The 19,086-nt window shown below is 46.8% G+C and overlaps 1 protein-coding gene across 1 annotated transcript; it reads right to left on the bottom strand.

Annotated features, from left to right (window-relative positions):
* Positions 1 to 12,887: 12,887 nt before the first annotated feature.
* Positions 12,888 to 16,346, bottom strand: POLR2L (RNA polymerase II, I and III subunit L). Its single transcript, XM_062495101.1, has 3 exons — positions 16,281 to 16,346; positions 15,981 to 16,088; positions 12,888 to 13,352 (listed from the first exon to the last, which is right to left on the bottom strand). Exons 2-3 carry the CDS (start codon positions 16,073 to 16,075, stop codon positions 13,244 to 13,246), a joined length of 204 nt encoding a protein of 67 aa, XP_062351085.1. The 5' UTR covers positions 16,076 to 16,088; positions 16,281 to 16,346; the 3' UTR covers positions 12,888 to 13,243.
* Positions 16,347 to 19,086: the final 2,740 nt, after the last annotated feature.

Below are 19,086 nucleotides of genomic sequence, written 5' to 3'. Positions count from 1 at the left end.
CAGCACAGTTGGCTCAGTAATGGAAGGGAAAACAGCTGTAGTGGTAAGCAGCTTCTGCAAGGGTCCAGCTTTGGGCAGTCACTCTGTTCCTGCCATTTCAAACAAGATGAGTGTTTTATGCTCCCCTACAAGGCTGCTTCTAACCCCGAACCAGTTCACAGACGTGCCTTTTCTTCTTCTGCCGTTTTACTGGGGGGAATTTTCCCCCTAGGGAGGTCTTGGTGCCTCTTTCTTTTGCCATTTATGAAGCCTCCCTTCAGCGGTGATTGTAATGTCCTTGTTTTCCTGATGGGCTGGGACTGAGCACAGCTGCAGCAGTGGAAAGTCAAGGCTCAGGCAGTGATACTCTCCTCCCTGGTGAGGTAGGACAAATACAGCCTGCTTGGAAAATGGCAAAGGGGAATGGTCTTTCCTTTCCCAGCAGGCCACGGAGGCAATGGAGAGCAGATCCATGTGGTGCCTTCAAAGATGACAAATTCCTTGTGGGGAGGGAGCGCAATGCTCTCAAAGGAGCTGTAATCACACGAGCAGCAAGGATGCTGATGCCCCCTCAAATGAATTCAGTGACTCATTCCATCATCATTCCAAGTGCCCTATCATGGGGTTCTGAATTCCTCTTAACACAACTCAAAGGACACTGCTCCTCCTGCATTAACAGAAAGGAAGCTCCTCCTGCACGGGCCAAGGCTATCAGAATCAGCAGCTTTTCCTCTTTTGATTAGGGCTTCTCTCTGCAAAAATGAGCTGCTGAGCATAAGGCATTTCCAGGCTTCATTTTTCTGTGTAGTGAACTGTGTTGCTGAAGAGAAGAGCACTTTCTACCCACACGGAGTATAGAGACAGCCCTGTGCCCTGGCAGGGCCTGATCCTGCCCCTGGCTGCTCCCCACACTGGGGGAGAGCAGCAGCCAGCCCTGCCCCCCTGCAGTCCCAGATGTGACTTTGACAGCTGTCACATGTGTCCCTGGCAGCCACGGGGAGAGCGTGAGGGTCACACTGAGCACCCCTGGGGTCAGAGACAACCAAAGCAGGCACTGACACCGGTGTGCAGGGGTGTGGGGTAACACTTCATAGCTTTGACCTTATGTGTGTGTATGTGCATCTGTAGATCTCCTGCTGTGCTGAAGGATTTCCACTGCCCACAGAACCCCTTACAGGTGAGGTTTGTATTTCTTACTTTGCTCAGAAAGGCTGGAACCCCTTTATGACAGAAGTCTGACTCCAGAAAAATGTGCTTGATCCTTCCAGTCGTGATTCCTCTCTCCCTCCTCCCCAGTTCCTGGGAGACCTTCCTGTTTAAACACCTTTTTACCCTCCCAAGCAGTCTTTAGTGACTAGTTGCTTTCCCATGTTGTTTTACATGCTTTGATTCCTTGCTGCCCATTTTGCAATGCAGAATTAATCAATGATGACCTGAAATGTGATGCACCAGGCTTGGGTTTTCGACTTCAGCTGCTATCTTCACTCCTGGAAGATGCCAGCTCAGTTCCCTCCAGACTGAAATAACATCTAATGTCACTACAAAATGACATCTGAGGGCATGTTCCTCCACATCCAGCTTTTCTGGTTCTTCTCTTACATGTTATTCCTCTGTTATATACTGAGCATCATCGGGACCTATTTTATATTCGACTAAATTAATTTTTGTCCCATTTAAACGTGCCCAAGTGTCTAAGATGTCCCAGGCTAATTCACATTTTGTCCTTGTGTTTTCCATACTTCTTTCATCATCATTCTACAACCATGATCAACATTATAATTTATTTCCTTTTCCTCCTTCCTCCCTCTCCCACCGCCCTTTTCCAGGTTTTTAATAGCAACCAGTTAAAGGCTGACGTGCTCTTTCCTCTGTTGAATGCCTTGTGCTCTGCGGATGGGCTCATGAATGATTCAGTTGTTTAGGCTCTAGCTGGCAGTTGTGGCAGGATTACTCAAAAGAAACATTTGAGGTTTGTCTACAGTTCCAGATTGAAAAATCCTGAACCCCAAAACAGGGAGCATAGCCCTAAATCATGAAACAGTAAAGGAGGTTGCATATGTATTAAATACATTTTTCACGTGTATTTTACAGTTTATTTTCAACAGGTAATGTCATGGGATCAGGCTATTAAAAGCACAGTTCCAACAAATGTGGGCTCTTGGTCCCCTTTACACCAAAAATCCAACTCTGCCTCCAGGGAGTGAACTGAATTTAAACAAACGTGGGCGAGAAGAGGCAGCATTTCACAAGCAGAGCAGTGGGTTGGCGGGAATGTGGTTACGGTTCTGACTGGAATACAGGAGTTGTGTCCCCAGCCTGCCTGGAGGTTTGAGGACACCTCTTGTACCAGGGTTTTTGGCAGAGCTCATGACCCCTTTGGTGAAATGAGCAGCTATTCAGATTTTACTGGTGCCAGTGCTGATGCTGGAAGGGAGTGGAGGAGCAGACAGCAGTGCAGGACAAGTCCATCCTGCACCTGAGTGAGACCTGAGCTCCTTCTCACCTTTGAGCCCCCCACCAGGGCCTGCTCAGCACGATGGACAAATTAATTCCTAGCAGTGTTTCCTTTTTCTTATCTTCTTAGATTGAAAACTTCCTTTTAGTGCCTGTTCAAGCTGTGCCAAGCTCCACAGAGCCCCAGTCGCAGCTGCACCTTTTGAGCTCTGCCTGTAATGTAAGTAACAATAAAAATACTGCTCCAAGGGAGTTATGACCCCACATAACTGCCAAACACTGGTGGCACTCCTCTTCTAAAACCATTCTGGTTTAGAATCACTCTTTGTTTTTTTTTTCTAGTTTCACATAGCCCTGAGCTTTGACTAAACTTGATTCTGCTCTTTCAGGCAGAGGTTTCTGGAATGTGGATGCAAGTAGCTTCTTCTCTCCATGCACTGCTACTCTTATTTCACTGCTTTAGGATTCAGAGTCTTTCGCAGAGATGGGGTCCAAGGATGCTGCTTGTCTCCCTAGGTAGGACCAGGTGCTGCCAGCCTGTGGGTTAACTGTTAGCAGGAACTAGGGTGGAGCAGAGAGGGATTTGGGGAGAGGGAGACAGTTCCTGTTTCATCTGCTTAGAGCTAGGTCAGGGGAGCAAGTTCGCCATTCCGGTCCAGTTTTTAATACCACTTTTCCCCAGAAACAGGTCTTGGAGGAGGCAGCAATCCACAGCCTCCTCAGGTGCTTCCGCCTGCCCCACACACAGACCCTGCAGGTAGGGTCTGGCTGACATCACCTTCTGGGCAGTGGTCAGGAGCAATGGGCTGTAATTAAGGCAATTATGTTTTTAATAAGGCATAAATCCGTAAATTTTTTTTCTAGTCTGTATCCTAGATAACCTAAAAACCAAGTTCTAAGCTAGTTTTGGGGCTTGTAGGAGACAAACATTCACCTTTGTTTCCTCCAGCTAATTAATTCTGTCCCCAGTCCTGCTAGAGGTGGCAGAAGATGCCCCTGGTTGCTCCTAATGAAGTTGGTTGGTGCCTGAGGGTTATTTGAAGGCTTGAAGTTGCTCCCCAGCATCTCTTTGCAGGGCTGGGTCTTCACTCCTGCTCCTCTAGTCCAGGAGAGGGGCTCTGGTACCAACCATGTGGTGGGAGATGGGGAACCACCATCCTTCCCAGCCACTGGGGTCCTGTCCCTTGGGCTGGCCAGCAGGACGAGCTCTGTGCTGATAGAGGCCAGGAAGCCAGGAGGGCTTAATTTGGGGCTGCTGTTTGCAGCACTGACAAAGCTGAGGCTGGGGAATCAGCTGCAAGTGAAGTCAACCTTGGACTTGGTAGTCCCAACTCTTGAGTTCTTTGTGGTGGCCCAGATCTTGATGGGAATGCTTCTTCCCACTGGGAAGCTGGCAGCCTCCTCCCTCTCCCACAAGCCTCCTTGCACCAGTTGCAGGGGCAGCTTGGTGGTGACCCTCTGGAAGGGGGCACCTGCCAGAGGCTGGGGACGAGCAGCAGAGCCAGGAGCAGGCAGGTGGCACATGGCCCAGCACTCTGTTCCCGTGCTGTCTGAGCTGTCCCTGATGGTTTCAGAGGAGCACTGCAGCCACACTGTCCTGCCCTTGCAGGCAGCTGGCAAAAGCATCTCAGCCCTTTCTAGACATCCAGCCCCAGTCATCTGGTGGGATTAAATTCAGCCTGTATTACATCTGCCTAAAAGTTTCCTGGGGACCTGGGCTCAGCTGCTCCCTGGAGCAGCATCTTACGGTGTGTCTGTAACTCAGGTACCAACATGACTTTAATACAACTTTTTAAAGTATGCATTTGTATCTTGTAAGCCCTTGAGTACAGCAGAGTCCCTTTTATATTGAAATTCAGGATTCTCAATAATATTTTATTATGAGGATTGCTATTTTTGGAATTGCTGTTACTCTGTTATGAGCAAGGCACCTAACATCCTTCAATATGAAATCATTAAGGGCACAGCAGAGTTCATTACAGGGGCATTTCTCTGGATTAAGAACAAATCAATACCACACACTAATATCACAGCCTGCTACCTGACTTTGGTTGCAAATAGCACATCCAGAGGCAGATGCTCTTCTTTTGGCCTCTTGTGCTCTTCTTCCAATATCTTATTTACTGTTTTCCCCCAAGCTGTTGTGATGGATTTATGAGCAGACAAAATCCAAAGGTTGTTTTTCCTTGAGCTGCCTGAATATTGTATCTTTTAAAATAAAGAAGAAAGAAATAACCAGCTTAAGTTGGTGATATTGCAGTAACCTCATATGCAATATGACTTCCCTGCTTCTGGAGCTTGGCTGAGAGAGCTGGGGTTGTTTTGCCTGGAGAAAAGGAGGCTCAGGGGTGACCTTAACACTCTCCACAACTGCCTGAAAGGAGGTGGTGGCCAGGTGGGGGTTGGTCTCCTCCCAGGCAACCTGTGACAGACGAGGACATAGTCTAAAGCTGTGCCTGGGGAGATTCATGTGGGACATAGGGAGGAATTTCTTCATAGAAGGTGATTAGACACTGGATTGGGCTGCCCAGGGAGGTGGTGGAGTCACTGTCCCTGGAGGTGTTTAAGGAGATACTGGATGTGGCAGTCAGTGCCATGATCTTGTTGACATGGGATGTTCAGTCACAGGTTGGACTTCATTCTCCTCACAGGTCTTCCAACCTAATTGATTCTGTGAACCCCCCTGGAAGTGGATGTATAGAAGGGAGTGAAGGCCTGAAGTTCTCTCTGGTTATGTTTAGTTGATCACATTTAGAGTTTAGAATAAGCTTCAGGTGGTTTGAGTTAGGAATGTGCCTGCAGAAGGTGGGATCAGAGGGAAAAAGGATAATAATTTATAAGGAGTCTCCAACAGAAGGAAGAATTCTGCTGTCTAGGTATCCCCTGCAGAATTTCCTTCTTTTGTGGAGATGTGCCCTGGTTGAGATGTGGAAGCAGTAGGAGTTTGTTGGCCTCCTGGGCATGCTGCCCTGGCTGGGGGTAGGGGTGAAGGTAAACACAACTGTGGTGAGTCTGGACCAGTTCAATCAGGCAGTGCATGACCACCTTGATCCTGGGTTCAGGCTCCAGCTTTGTTCTGGCCAGCACAGGTCCCAGTCCTGGACCTGTCCCAAACCAAGCTTGCCCATTGGTGGTTTGAGACAAAAGCAGAATAAAAGGGGTTTAACTGTGGGGATGCCAGGCTGGCAGGAACCACAGGCTGCCCTGGCTGTTGCTCAAATACCAGGAATAAGATCCCAAGATGTCTCTGGCTGTAGCTGAAATGGGAATTTCTTGCAGCACCAGCTCTTGCAGTACCACATTCATTTGGTTCAGTAGCAGCTCAGGTCACTGACATGAAATCTGCCAAGGCCAATGGCATCTGTTTCTCTTTATTTATTAGAAGCAATTTTTCACCAGTGGAATTTAATTATTAGTTTTTTGCTTTTAAAAATGTTGCTTAATAGAAGAAAGCAGCCATTTGTCTAGTCTGCATTTAATGCTGAGTGGATCCAAAGGGGCTTTTCTTTAATCTATTTTGACAATAATATTTTAAAAAAATCAAGTTCGTGAAGTGTGGAGCTGTAGGCCATCTCTGTAATGATCTGAAGCACTCAAGCCCTTATTAACTTAATGCTTTCGTTTACTAGCTCATTCCTGAAGGAAGACCTCCTAGTCAAACTGCTATTGCTTTTTAAAAAAACCTGACTTTTTAAAGTCAGTAATTGCTTCAGCTGCACATCTCATTACAAGGAAAGGCCTACAGCAGCACTCATCTGATTTTTTGTTTTGAATTTTCTGGCAGAATTTCAGCAAAACCTCTTGTTATACCTCCAGCCCAAGCGTTAGCTATTGCATTGCTGCCTATAAATTTATAAACTCAACTATAAAAGTTCTGAATTCCCACTCTCTGTGGAAATGGGAGGCTTGACGGCTTGGCTGTACCCATTGTGGTATTGGTGAGGAGCTGGGCAGAGCCCATCAGCTGGTGGGTAGGAGCTGCTCAGGGTTGGGAGGAGTATATCCTGTTTCATCAGGACACCCTTTAGCCCTGAGTAGGTGCCACGGCTCTCATTACCCTTTACCCCCTTGTTCCATTAAGTGGATATTTCTCCCTTCTCCCTCCTACCACTGCCTGGGAAGGAGCACACTTTTACACACACTGCTGGAAAGAAGACTTCATTAAAAACGAAAGAAAAAAGTGGGGAGGCACTTTAAGGCAGCTCTCAGTAAATAGCTGGGGATAATTGGGCTTTAGCTGTGTTCTTATAAACTTTCTGGATTGCTGGGTACAGTGATGCTGCTGATCTCTAAATTGCTGCAAAAGCTCAGGGCAGCAGCTTTCCATCAGCAGTTCCCACACTGCACTTTGCTTAGTGTTACAAAGTTATTTTTTAAAATCTAGTTAAAATATTCTATCAGGATTTGAGGAGATATGATAGGGGTTGCTGATAAGAAGGATGCAAGAAGATACCAGGGGTTGGGTGAGGTTAGGCTACTCCTTGTTGCTCATCTCTGATTCTGTTTCTGAAGTGTGGGATGTGCCATCCTGGAGGTTCTGAAAGGGAAGCTGAGGCATTGCACTGGTTGCCCAAGGCCTGCAGTAACTAGCCTATATGTTCTTGTAAAGGCCTGTCCCTAAACACACACCATGAGCTGAAACCTTTTTCTGTCTTTGAAAGACACGAGAAGTGATGTTACATGGAGATGGGCAAAGGGAGTCTGCTGCTGCTGTGGACCAGCCTGGAGAATGCAAAGAGAGAGCAGGATAGGACGGACCCAAAGTATTACAGGAAAGATTCCTGCTATATTGGAGGAATACACTTGGAGCAGGTCGCTGGAGAGATGTTGGCAAGGAAAGTGACATTTAGGTAATCTCTGAAGAAATTCAGACTTGTAGGTACAGCTGTGGTGAACCACTAGAAAATGTGGAAAGCAGCAGCTCACAAAAGGTCAGTATCTAAAAGTGGGTGCTGATCACAGCTGTCCTACTCTTGGCACTGATTTATTTGAAGTTTTTTTAGAAGTAATTCACTTCTTTAAGTTCTCCAAGTAGACTTTCTTTTAAAAGGAGATCTGATTCCCAATGAGAATGTATTCAGTATTTATTCTTCCTAGTTCTATATCCAGCCTGTGGGATGGGCAGTGTTAATTCAAAATCATTTGTGCCTACAGAAAGGCTTGACCACAACCTTTTCCACTTGCTTTGTTAACTGCCAGTGTTCTTGAGCTCCCTAAAGTCTCTGGGCTTTTAGCTTTTTGTCAGCTGTTCCATGCCTTTCTTTGATCTTGAGTTGTTCATCTCCTAAAGAGCAGGAAATAATGAACCCATTTTATTAAAACACTTGCATCGTATTTGGGAGGGATAAGTGAAGGGCTTTCCTAATAAATGAAGGGCTTCCCTGCATGAATTTTCTGGCTTGGCTGCTACAAGACTCACTGTTGAACACAGGAGCAGATGTATCCTGAAAGTAATTGTGGGGAAACTCAAGTGATGCTTGAGATCTCGGTGGCTTCCCCCCTACTACCTGTGCCCTACAGCACAAGACAAGGAGTAGCTTACCACAAAGGCTGACTGACAGAGTCTGGAAGATGTGTCTTCATGGAAGATGTGTCTTCATGGAGAAGGAGAAATTAGGTTAGGGGTGCAAACCCTAACATTTTCTGCATGACTTGGCTCTACATTACCTATATATTTCTGTAAGGGAGTGTGAAGGAGAAAGCAATGAGGGTTTAAACAAGACCTACTCCCATGTAAAATACTGTGTTGCTTCCAAACACCAGCTGGAATAAAAGCCTTGCAGCTGCCCCTGAGTGGCAGGAGTTACTGCAGCCAAAGGTAACTTCTTACCTTTTATTTTCTTCTATGGCCTTACGTGCTAGAGGTATACATGGTTAAAGTCTGCAGCAAGATCTGAAAGTTCTTTGAGTGCCTAAGGCTTGGGCACCTCAAACAGCTTTTCTTAGCAGAACTTAACAAAATGAATTCATCCTAGGCACCTGAGTGGTGTAGGACACCACAGGCTACCAGGTCATTTAAGTCACACTGAAGTTAATGAAAAGACTCCCACAGACTTCAGTAGGCAACACATGAAACCATCCAGCATGGCAGAGCCAAAGGCTTGGCCATGTGCTCTCTGTCCTGGGTTTTCAAACATCTTCATTGTGCTGTCCCCACTGAGCAATTAAAAATGCTTTCTCACTGGCAGGAGGAACTGAATAAAAATTGGAGCTGAAAGCAAAGCCACAGTGTAAATCGTGGTGCATGTGCACTGAAGGAGAAAGCAAATCTATGTTTGTATTCTGGGCAGTCAGAGCCAGGTGGAAGCAACATTATCTTGGAGATGTCTCAATTGAGAAGTTTCAGTAATAAGAAAATCAAATCTTGCTGGCCAATTGAGTTTAACTGGATGTGCATGGGTCTGCTCTGGGAGGAGTCAAAGTACAGATGCTATTTTCTTACTAGGATCCATACAGAAGTTAGAAACTATTTGGAATGAAACTGATTTTTGGTCAGGGCAAGGATTGATTTTTCTTGTAGGGCCATTTTCAGGGGAAGAGGCAGCTCCTGTTCTGGATTCTCACAGATTATTGTCAGTGAAATGTAGCTTTGTAGGCACAGGGCTAGTTAGAAATCTTGATGGAAATACACTGCTAGAGGGGTTTGTATAATGGTTTTAATTGGGATTTTGAGAGTTTTCATATTATTTTGTATAGACAAGAAACATATACAAGAAGTCAGACTTTAGTATCTAATTCCAGACTGCATTTAGGGAAAAGCCATGGGAAGAACAAAAGCCCAGCATACATCTCTCAGTAAATCACCCTGGGGCAAGACCCTCACAAGAGGTGGTTTTTCAGAGCAAATTTCCTTTTGAGATATAAAACCTGAGGCTCATTACAGATCAGCACAAAAGCATTTCACTTCCTTCCTGCAGATGGACCCAGAATTATGATCAAGAGTTGTTTTTGTTTTTTTTTTCTTAAAATTGTCATTTTAAGAAACGTAAAACCTTCCAAGTACACACAGCTTGGTGCTGGTGCTCGAGGTTGAAGCGGGCCACTGAGCTCCAGAAGCAGGTTCCTCTGTACTTTCATGACCTCAGCTCCCACTGTGTGTCTACTACTTCATTATTTTGATATCATTGTGGTGTGTGAAGGGAGGCTGTGGCTTGGATGACACAGGGTCTTCTGTCACACTTCTGATTGTGACTGCTTGCTCTCCCAATACCAGGTGTGCTGCCTTTGGCTGGGTCAGAGCTAATTCTATTCACAGTGGCTAGTATGGGGGTGTGTTTTGGATTTGTGCTGAGCACAAGGTTGATAACACAGAGATGTTTTCTTGTTGCTGAGCAGGGCTCACACAGAGCCAAAACCTTTTCTGCTTTTGGTACTGCCATGCTGGGGAGGAGGCTGGGGATGCATGGGAGGTGAGAGGAGACACAGCCAGGACAGGTGACACCAACTGACCAAAGGGATATTATGGACCAAATTTTATCCGTATGTAAAGTGAGAGGGAAGAAGGAGGAAGGAGGAAACATTTGGAGTGATGCCATTTGTCTTCCCAAGAAACCATTACACCTGATGGGGTCCTGCTCTCCTGGAGATGGCTGACCACCTGCCTGCCCATGGGAAGCAGTGAATTAATTCCTTGGTTTGCTTTGCTTGTGTGCACTGTTTTTGCTTTCCCTATTAAACTGCCTTTATCTCCACCCACGAATTTCCAGCTTTTACCCTTCTGATTCTCTCCCCAGAGATAGTCATTTCCGCTGGTGGGAAATGGGAGTGGCTGTGTAGGGGCTTGGTTGCTGCCTGGGGTTAAACCAAGACCTGGGTTAGTGGGAACCCTGCAGTAGCTCTTCAAGACAGACTTGAAAAATTTCCAAAATGTTTTTCATGTAAAGTGAGTAAGTGACTGCAGAGGAGTGGTGGGATTTTTGTATTTTTCAGAAACCTTCCAACTGACAAAATTCTTCATGTCATTAAAGACTGCATGTTCAATACCATTTATCTTTTTTTTTTCCACTGCTACCTATCTGTTGATTTTGTTAAGGGCTTCTTTTTCTGGTTGAGAGAAAACTGAGGCTTTTTTTATTTCTTTTGTGTATACACATCTTTTACATTGTCTTGAAAAAATGTGGTTGTTGTGAGCATATTTAATAGCTCTTTCCAAAGACATCTGGCAGCTTAGAAAGCAGGTCCAATACTCTTAGGTTATTAACTGCTGCAGAAGGTAGCACAGGGGAAGTGACAGCAGAAAGGGAATTACTTTCCTGGTTACCAATGAGCAGGGGTGAAGGATGGGATTTATAGAAATCCATTGAAAGTTTCAGACTCTTTCTGCCACAGATTTAAGCTCTGCTTCTGCTCCCAACCCTCCCAAGGACAAAACTCTTGAGATAACTTTTCACATGAGCACAATAAGCTCTTTGCTTTGCCATGTTACAGAAATGGCTTTTTTTGGGTTAATGCTGCATTTTCAGGCTCCTGAGGAAAAGCTGTGATGCACACAGGGTGTCAAAGGCTACATGAGCTAGTATTAGTGCCTGCTGTGACTTAGTCTTGCTGCTCAGGTGTTTTTGTGGCTCCATGGGTAACATCTGTCTGAGGGAGTGATACCAGACTGCCATTGGCTTTCACTGCACCCTGGTTTTGAGAATAGTAATGAGTGCAACCAAGGTGGGTTTTTCTTTTTCCTTCACATTTTTTGAATGAGGCCTGCTGTGTTTTTGCAAATTGCGTTTTCATTATTAAGTATTTAGGACCCATAACTTTTTATATGAGACAACTTGGCACCCGCTTTGAAAAGAAACACGTTTTCTGTTCTAAAGCAGAAAGCGAGATTAGAAATTTGCTTTTGCAGATAGAAACCAAGTCCTGTCAGCTCGTCTAATCCAGTTCCTTGGCAGTGATGCAGGCCAGCTTTCTGCACGGCATTCCTGCACGGCTGCCTCTGCCAGACGTTCCCGTCTGGGCTGCTGCGCTCCCAGCGCAGCTCACGGAGTGAGCGCGGGGCCCGCTGATGGATCTGTGAACAGGCTGGCACGCAGGGCTGTGTCACACCCCGCTGACAGGGAAGAGCATCCTACACGAGTGCACTAGGGAAAGGCCATCCTCTAGTTCACAAGTGTCCCTTTTACAAAATAGCCTGAGAGAGAAGTGAAGGGCTTTTTTCGGTTTGTTTTTATAAAGTGCATTTGGTTTGCTAATACAGCAGGCATGCAGAACATAAGATACCCAACCAACTATGAAACAAATGCTAGAATTAATTGCTTAATTCTTTTTGCATTAGGTTTTAAGATGTCTTCAGTGAAGAATTGCTGAATATGAGAAACATCTACTACTGCCTTGTAGTAAATTGAAAAGCAAGTTCAAGTGTAAAGATTAGTGGGGTGATAGCCAAAGGCAAGCAGTAGTCCCGCCTCTTGTTTTTTGAGACAATCTAGTTTTAAGCTTTGTGGGTACAAGTTTGATCCAGTAAGCACATTAAATAATTACTATTTCTGTAAACCCAGGGTTTGTTCAAATCAGATTCTTTGTACTACAGAAAAGAATCTACAGAGATACTTTTTACCCTGCAGCTGATACACGTGTGCCAAAAGTTTAACTGCACCAAGGAGAAACAGACTGCATCCCAAGGAATTTATCATCTTTTCCAGCCCATTCTCTACTAGGCTGCAGTAATGAACTAATGCTGCATTTGCACAGAATCCCAAACACGCACAGGTGTAGGAATGGCCTCCTTCACTTTCTAAGATGGGTGTGTCTGCCTGTGCACACACCGTGTGCAACGATGCATGTCACAGAACAGAGTGAAAACATGATCCAACTTGCAAGCTGATTGTGCAAGAGAAAGGCGAGACCCTGGGGCAGGGTCGGTGCCTGTCTGGGTATAGGTGACCTTCCCCAGCCCTGCAGCTCCAGCTGCCCTCTCCATTTCATCCCCTCTGTTGGGCCAGGCAGCACCGCAGCACACGTGCAGTGCAACGTGAAGTCACTGCAGTGGCGAGCGGGGGAAAGCGTCTGTACCAGCCACACAGGGGTGCAGGTGCTTGGCAGCAGCAGCACTTTGATCCTGTTCACACCAGCACGCCTCAGTTCTCACATCCAGTGCTCGCCGTGGAGACACTCAGACATGTTTTGCTTAAATGAAGGCACTGCACCATCTGAATCGCTGTTTTTGTGATACAGCAGCCCCAGTGTTTGCTAAGGATTGGGGTAGAGAACACAAGTTGACTTTAACTGTGCTGGGAAGTGTTCTCTGTGGGCTCCAGCAGCTTTCTGGAGCAGTGCCTCACAACCTTACCTACTTCCATGTCACTGGAAGCACAGTTCAGTCCTGTGCTTCTAACCCTTGCCTGCCTAGTGCAGGACACTGGACTTGGTACTCAGTTTGAGGTAGTCAGCAGTACCTCAAACTGTAAGGTAACCAGCAAGATCCAAGCATACACTTTATCCAGAAACTGCAGGAAAGCTACAACAGAAGAACCTCCTTTATTTCAACATTTTAATGAAATATAATAGTTTTTCTACATGAACAAACATTTGGTTTTACTGGCAGAAGAAGCATCTAGAAGTAGTTCACAACTCCAAACAACAGATTTAAGAAGCATCCAAACTTTTAATCTCCAAATCTTGGTTAAGTGGACTTCATCATTCCTATATTTCCTTGAAAGAGGTTAGTGGCTTGGGGCAGTATTTTATCCAGAAGATAAATATCTCTTGATGGTTGCACTACAGTTGGCTTTCATCCTTTAGTGCCTGAAGTCCAGTTTCAAGTTTAAATTAGAGATACGTTCCACATGGCTTGCAGCACAGTGCTTTTTCCATCTCATTTCTCCAGGGGTGCGTAATTCAAAAGCTTCTCAATCAGATCCACATGGGCGAGGAGCATTCTGCGGCAGCAGTATCTCTTCAAGCCAAGGGCATCCAGGGCATCTCTATTAACGAACAACAATTAAAAAACGTAACGGATGAAGTGAGTCAGAACCACTTGGAAGCGTTTCCTAAGCAACACACTGATTACTTTGAGCTCAGTCATAGAGGAAAATTTGTTTGCAGTTCAAAGATAGACAGAAATGCAGCATGTGCTGTTAGTGCCCTTTTCTACTCAGTGCTGTTGGGTGTGTTTGCCCATTCTCCAGCCAGCCAGAGCACAGGATCTGCTGCTGAGAAGGGTGCCCAGCTTTGAGAGGGCACTTTTTAAACATGCTTGTGTAAACTGATGATGGTTCTTGCCTATTTCACAAGCTAAATTTAAGATCTGAGCCACGCTAAAAAGGTGAGATATACAGAAACTAAAATAACTTGGAACGCAACCTCCCCCACACACGGATGCTAATTCGGAGGATAGCTACAATCCTTCCCAGTTCCCATTAGAGAAGGCACTCAGTTATACAACCTGCCCTCCACATTTATACAAGTATGCACAGACTGGTCAGAAATCAGTGTTTTACAGTCTTTCCACTGAATTCCTTCAGACTGACTGGTCCAGATTGTTATGTTTGGGTAGAGGATGAGTCATGCCAGCCTAAACCACTGCACGTGTCTTCCATGGCTGTGGCATTCAGACCTCTTAAGGATCATGATACTACCAAGATCTTTAGCTCCAACCTATGGAACCATAAAGCCAGTCTGATACTCCTTCAGAATGTGACATTCATGACTGATCTCAGGTCTTTAGACTGATATAATGCAGTGCAGGAAAGCGTTTGCCCAAAACAAACTTAATTTCCTGGAACCTGGAATTCTCCTGTAGGAATAAGCCAGTGGACACTTTTCTAAAATACAGATGACTGAAAGCAAGCCTCTGCCTAAGCTGGACCATGGTAAAAGGTTGTTTGGCTTCAAGCAGTACAGTCTAACTGCAGAAGCCAACTTCCAGCAGCTTCTCTGATGTCACTCAGTCCTTGCAACTGTTGATAGTGCAGCAGGGCTCCTCATTCTAGGACAGCACCTGCAAAACTTGTTTTAGAGAAGTACAAGAACACTGTGGGGCATTTTAAAGAATATTTATAAATAACATCACACGATGCCTCAATTTTCCAAAACACTTGAGAACAAAAGCATCTGATATCTTTTGATAGGTAAATTTTAAGAATAAAAGCATCTGATGTCTATTGATAGGTAAATTTTAAGAATAAAAGCATCTGATGTCTTTTGATAGGTAAATTTTAAGAGCTAGCTGGAGAGTTCTGAACTCTCATATGCAGTCATCAGAGATGCAAAATACTAACACTAATCACAATTTCCAAAGTCATGCTATGTACTTTAAGACAACTTTAGTTGTATTTGCCTTTTCCTCCAGCTTCCAAGGACTTGTGCAAAAAGAGCACTTTTAAGGGACAAGCAGAAAGGTGTGGGTGTGTTTTCCAAATGGTGATTCTTTAGACAAGTTTTTGCATTTTATCCATCCATTTCTTAAGCCACCATTAACAGCAATTCCAGTACTGCACTGTAAGATTTTAGCTGTTTGATATTTGTAAACTCTACTTCTTACAACACCATAACTGCATTAGTTTGAACAAGCACCTCAGAATCAAGCCAGTGACCACAATTGTTTTCAAGTGAGCATTTGTCAATGACAACACAAAACTCCTATACAAAAACAGAGGAATAATGAAGACGGGGAAAATATTAAAATATAATGCCAGGATGTAGGAGTGAAAAAAAACAACCCCTGGTATTATAATGCTTTTAACTCCATATATGAAATAAATGTACCTGTAAAAACAATTAGGATCCCCTACCACTTGAATGCAAACCTATTTTCTGCAAAACTATTTTCTTTCTACTTAAAATCTACTTTTTACTTCAACATCACTTAAATTTCTAACTTCTTTTTCACTCCTCTGAATTGCTAGCACCTGCAGATTTTTTTGGTTTTTTTGTTTCATACTTAAACTTGATGGAAATATAAGTATTTCTCAAGTTTTCTTCTCAAAGCTTCTGAGGCAGCATCACCATAGTTACATTCTCCTTGAACTGTTAGCAGAAACTCTGGCTATGCAAAGGATGCACAGACTTCTTAACTCTGAGCTGTTAGGACTATCATTGGGGTATCTAAAACAGTTAAAAGTCCTCCTTTCTCTAGCAAACCAGTACTTAAAAATAAGGTTAAAATACTTTTAAAAAGCTCCCAAAACACTACACACTTCTTAAACTTGTTATTTTTCCTTCTGTCCCTTTAAAAAACTGATCACGCTGGTGTCAAAGTTGGTTACATGGAAGGGGAAGCAAAGAAACAAGCAGATGTGTACAGAGTTACATATTTGGGAACGTTTTGGGTACAAGGGTCACGACCTGGCAACTTCTATACGGCTGCCCTCAAAGATTCAGTGGAGAAACAAGTACTTTGTTGACCCTTCGGAATGTACCTGTGGTTTTTAGCCTCTCTATGTGCCTTTCGTGAAGTCACGACCCTGCACTTGTGCCCCTGGCCCTGCCTCGGCAGGGAGGTTGGACGGGCTGATCTCCAGAGCTCCCTTCCAACCCCAGCAGGTCTGGGATCTTATGCACTGTGTCTCTCACCTAAGGCGTAACTCGAAGAACACAGAAATAAGACCCACCCTTCCGTGTACTCCGCCTGCAGAAGCCCAAGGTATGCTTCCCACTTGTTCCCCACTATCTTGCCGCACGTGAAGCACCTGACCGGGATGATCATTTCTGCGCTGTGGCTGCAACGACACAAACATCGCGTCAACACCCTGCGAGGCGCCGGGACACCGTGCGCTCAGGGCTGCGCTGCCCCGCGCCGGCACGCACCGGCCTGGCGGCGGCTGTGCAGCGCGGGAGCCCGGTCCCGTGGGCTCCTTGGATGCGAGCGCCCGGCCCCGATCCCGCCCTTGCCCCCGGCTCCCGCCCGGCACCTCCGCGGCCCCGCGAGCGGCTCCCACCGCGCGGCTCCTCCGCTGCCGATGGCCGACGGCCGCCACCACCGCGCCCGGCCGGGGGAAACCGCGCCGCCGCCGGCCGGTCCGACACGGCGGGCGGGCGGGTTGAGCGACTATACTCCCCCCCCCTCCCGTGGTACTTGATGGTAGCGGCCCGCGGTACGGCGTCCCCGGTGGTCCAATAAGCTCGCGCGCGCGCGTATGTGGGGAGGGAAGGGGGGGGGGGGGGCGGGCTCGCGGCGGTGCTGGGCGCGCGGCGCGGTGAGTGGCAGCCGGGGCGCCCCGAGCGCTGAGCGGCTGCACCGTGACCGCCCCCGCGCCGCCTCCTCCCGCCGCGCCCGGGCGGGCACTTGTTGCATTGCGAGAGGGCTTCGGCAGCGAGCGGACTTCTCATCCCGTCCTGCCTGAGGTACCGCAGCGGGAAGCGCAACTGGTGGCTGCGGCGAGGCAGCCGCCCGCCCGGTCCGGCGGAGGGGTGAAGGGTGGGCATGCCGGCGGGCAGGGCTGAGGGGAGAGCCGGGGCGCCCCGCGGCAGCTCCGCGCTCCGCTGCGCCGCGGGCACGGCCGCCGGCGCGGTGTGTCCTTCGCTCCTCCGGGGCAGGGGAACGGAGGGCGGTGGGACCCGCCGCTGTCGCCGTGTCCCGAGCCTGCTAAGGCAGCATCGCGGCGCCGCTCGGGGCTGTTTAGCCGCGGTTCGGCGGCTCCTTCGGGCGGGAGGCGGCGGCACAGTCCGCTCCCGGCGCTGCGGGGCTGTTCCGCGGCTCCGCACAGCCCGGACGGGCGATGTCTCTCTGGTGGCACTCGCCCTCGAGCCCCGGCCAAGTTGCGGACGCTGCGGTGGCTGCGGGTTTGCCGAGAGTTTCCAAACTCCGGGGCCAGCTGGGATGCGGCGCCGTCCCGTTAACTCGCGGTGCCGCTCCGCCCTGCTGTGACCTGTGCGGGGCTGAGCTCCCGGAGGTGTGCGCTGCCCCGGTACTGCCCGCGGCGCTGCCCGCAGCCGGAGGAGCCTTTCGGATGAGGCCGGGGCCGCTCCCCCGGCTCGGTGACACTCAGTGTCCGCCTGCGGCAGCGCGGCCGGTCCCGCTGGTAACCCGTGCCGGGGAGGTCTGGTGGCAGAGGATAATGCATCTTGGAACTGCTTTACTCGTATTTCATTAATCTAAGGATTGGGAAGCATTAGGCACGGGCTGTGTGTGTTTAGCAGTGGGAAGCGTGCTGTGATGGGTACAAACTTTGGGGACAGGCACCGCTGTTCTGGAGACTCTAGGATGAAGCATTAGTCTGTCAGTCCTTATTGCTCTCTCGTTTCACCGTTAGCGTTATGCTAATTGTCCTTGGGAGAGCAGAAATTCTCCCAAAGTGTTGTTATTTTCCTGCTAAAGTATCTGCGAGTTGATACAGTGAGCAGCGTAGAGCCATTACTGTCAGGCATATAAATAATTGTGTCTTAATGCACAGCTTATGTTAATACGTCTTTCGTGACTATTTTTTGAACGACTGGATTATTGACCCTCTGCATAGAAATGCCAGACCTAACACGAGCCGTAAAAGAGCAAATAGTTTTGTCTTAATAAATAAGGGCTTGAGGTTGAAAGCATTTTTACAATTCTATTGCTACTGCAAAGACAGTAATTTTTGCAGTCCTAGGAATAATTATGCACTGTTGTGAATGGAGTGAATTGACTTGGCATGGAGGGTAGACGAACCTCCTGTGATCTCTAGATTATGATCATTATTGTTATTGTAGGCCAGCGGGAGCCAAACTGTGTCTTTCCTCTTTATCCTTTGATTTCTTTCTTTTTTTGGGAGCTGGAGGTGGTGGGGAGTTGAGAATTTGAAGATTGTGCTTTGATGCATTTTCAGCACCAGGGCTCCAAAGTAATTTTCTTACTGAACTGTGTGGTAAAAGGCATTTGTGTTTGGAGATGGAAATTTGCAACTGAGAGTGAGAAAGAGGGGCTGGAGCTGGGCTTCGTAGTTAAGCCACATCATTAGATACAGATTAGCATTTTATAGCTGCCTTGTAGAAATGTGCTCGATTATTTCTTAAAAACAAAACTGAACTTTAACTTTCGGACCTAGCTCACATTATCTGACTTTGCTTAGCATCTTTTTTTTTTTTTTTTCAAAGAAAAATGTACTTGGCTTGTTTGCATACCATTACTTTAACTTTGTCATGTCTTTTCTGGGTAACCTGCTTTGGCTGGGTGATGGACCTAATGAACTAATAGGTCTGTCATGGCTGTAGCTGCTTTGATCCTGGAAATTGTCAAGTTTTTTATAAACTATGACCCAGAGAGACGGCTACATACCAAAAACATTCTGTGCTTAACTTCATATATCCTCTGCTTAATCTGATCATTTGCCAAACTGCAGAAGTCTGTTTAGAAGAGCTGTGGGGGAATGTGCACACATGTGACTGTTTGGGAATTAGTCAGTGTTTTATGGGCTGTAGCTCACACTCATTAGAACTGCAGCTTGAGCCATTTGTTGCATTTCTACTCATGTTCAGGTGAGGTGGGTACTGATGACACTCAGCTGTTAGTGTTCAGTCAAATTTTCTCTCTTCAACCATCGTTTTGAAGAGGGTGGAAAGAATTCAAGAATTGGTTCTCTTTAAGCACCCTTTGCAGAAGAATTGTGAGAACTGAAGTCCCAGCTCCTAGAACTAGGAGTGCAACTCTTTCTCACAGTAAGTTCTTACCACATTTCTGGTCTCTTGCCACCTTCAATAAGCAGCGGTCCTCAAACTGCTGATTCTTTGGGCCTTCAGGCAGCCTGC

This window comes from Cinclus cinclus, chromosome 6, assembly GCF_963662255.1.
Source record: "Cinclus cinclus chromosome 6, bCinCin1.1, whole genome shotgun sequence".
NCBI classification, from domain to species: domain Eukaryota; kingdom Metazoa; phylum Chordata; class Aves; order Passeriformes; family Cinclidae; genus Cinclus; species Cinclus cinclus.
Note: the sequence above shows the minus strand (reverse complement) of the source record. Positions and strands in the feature narration are given on the sequence as shown.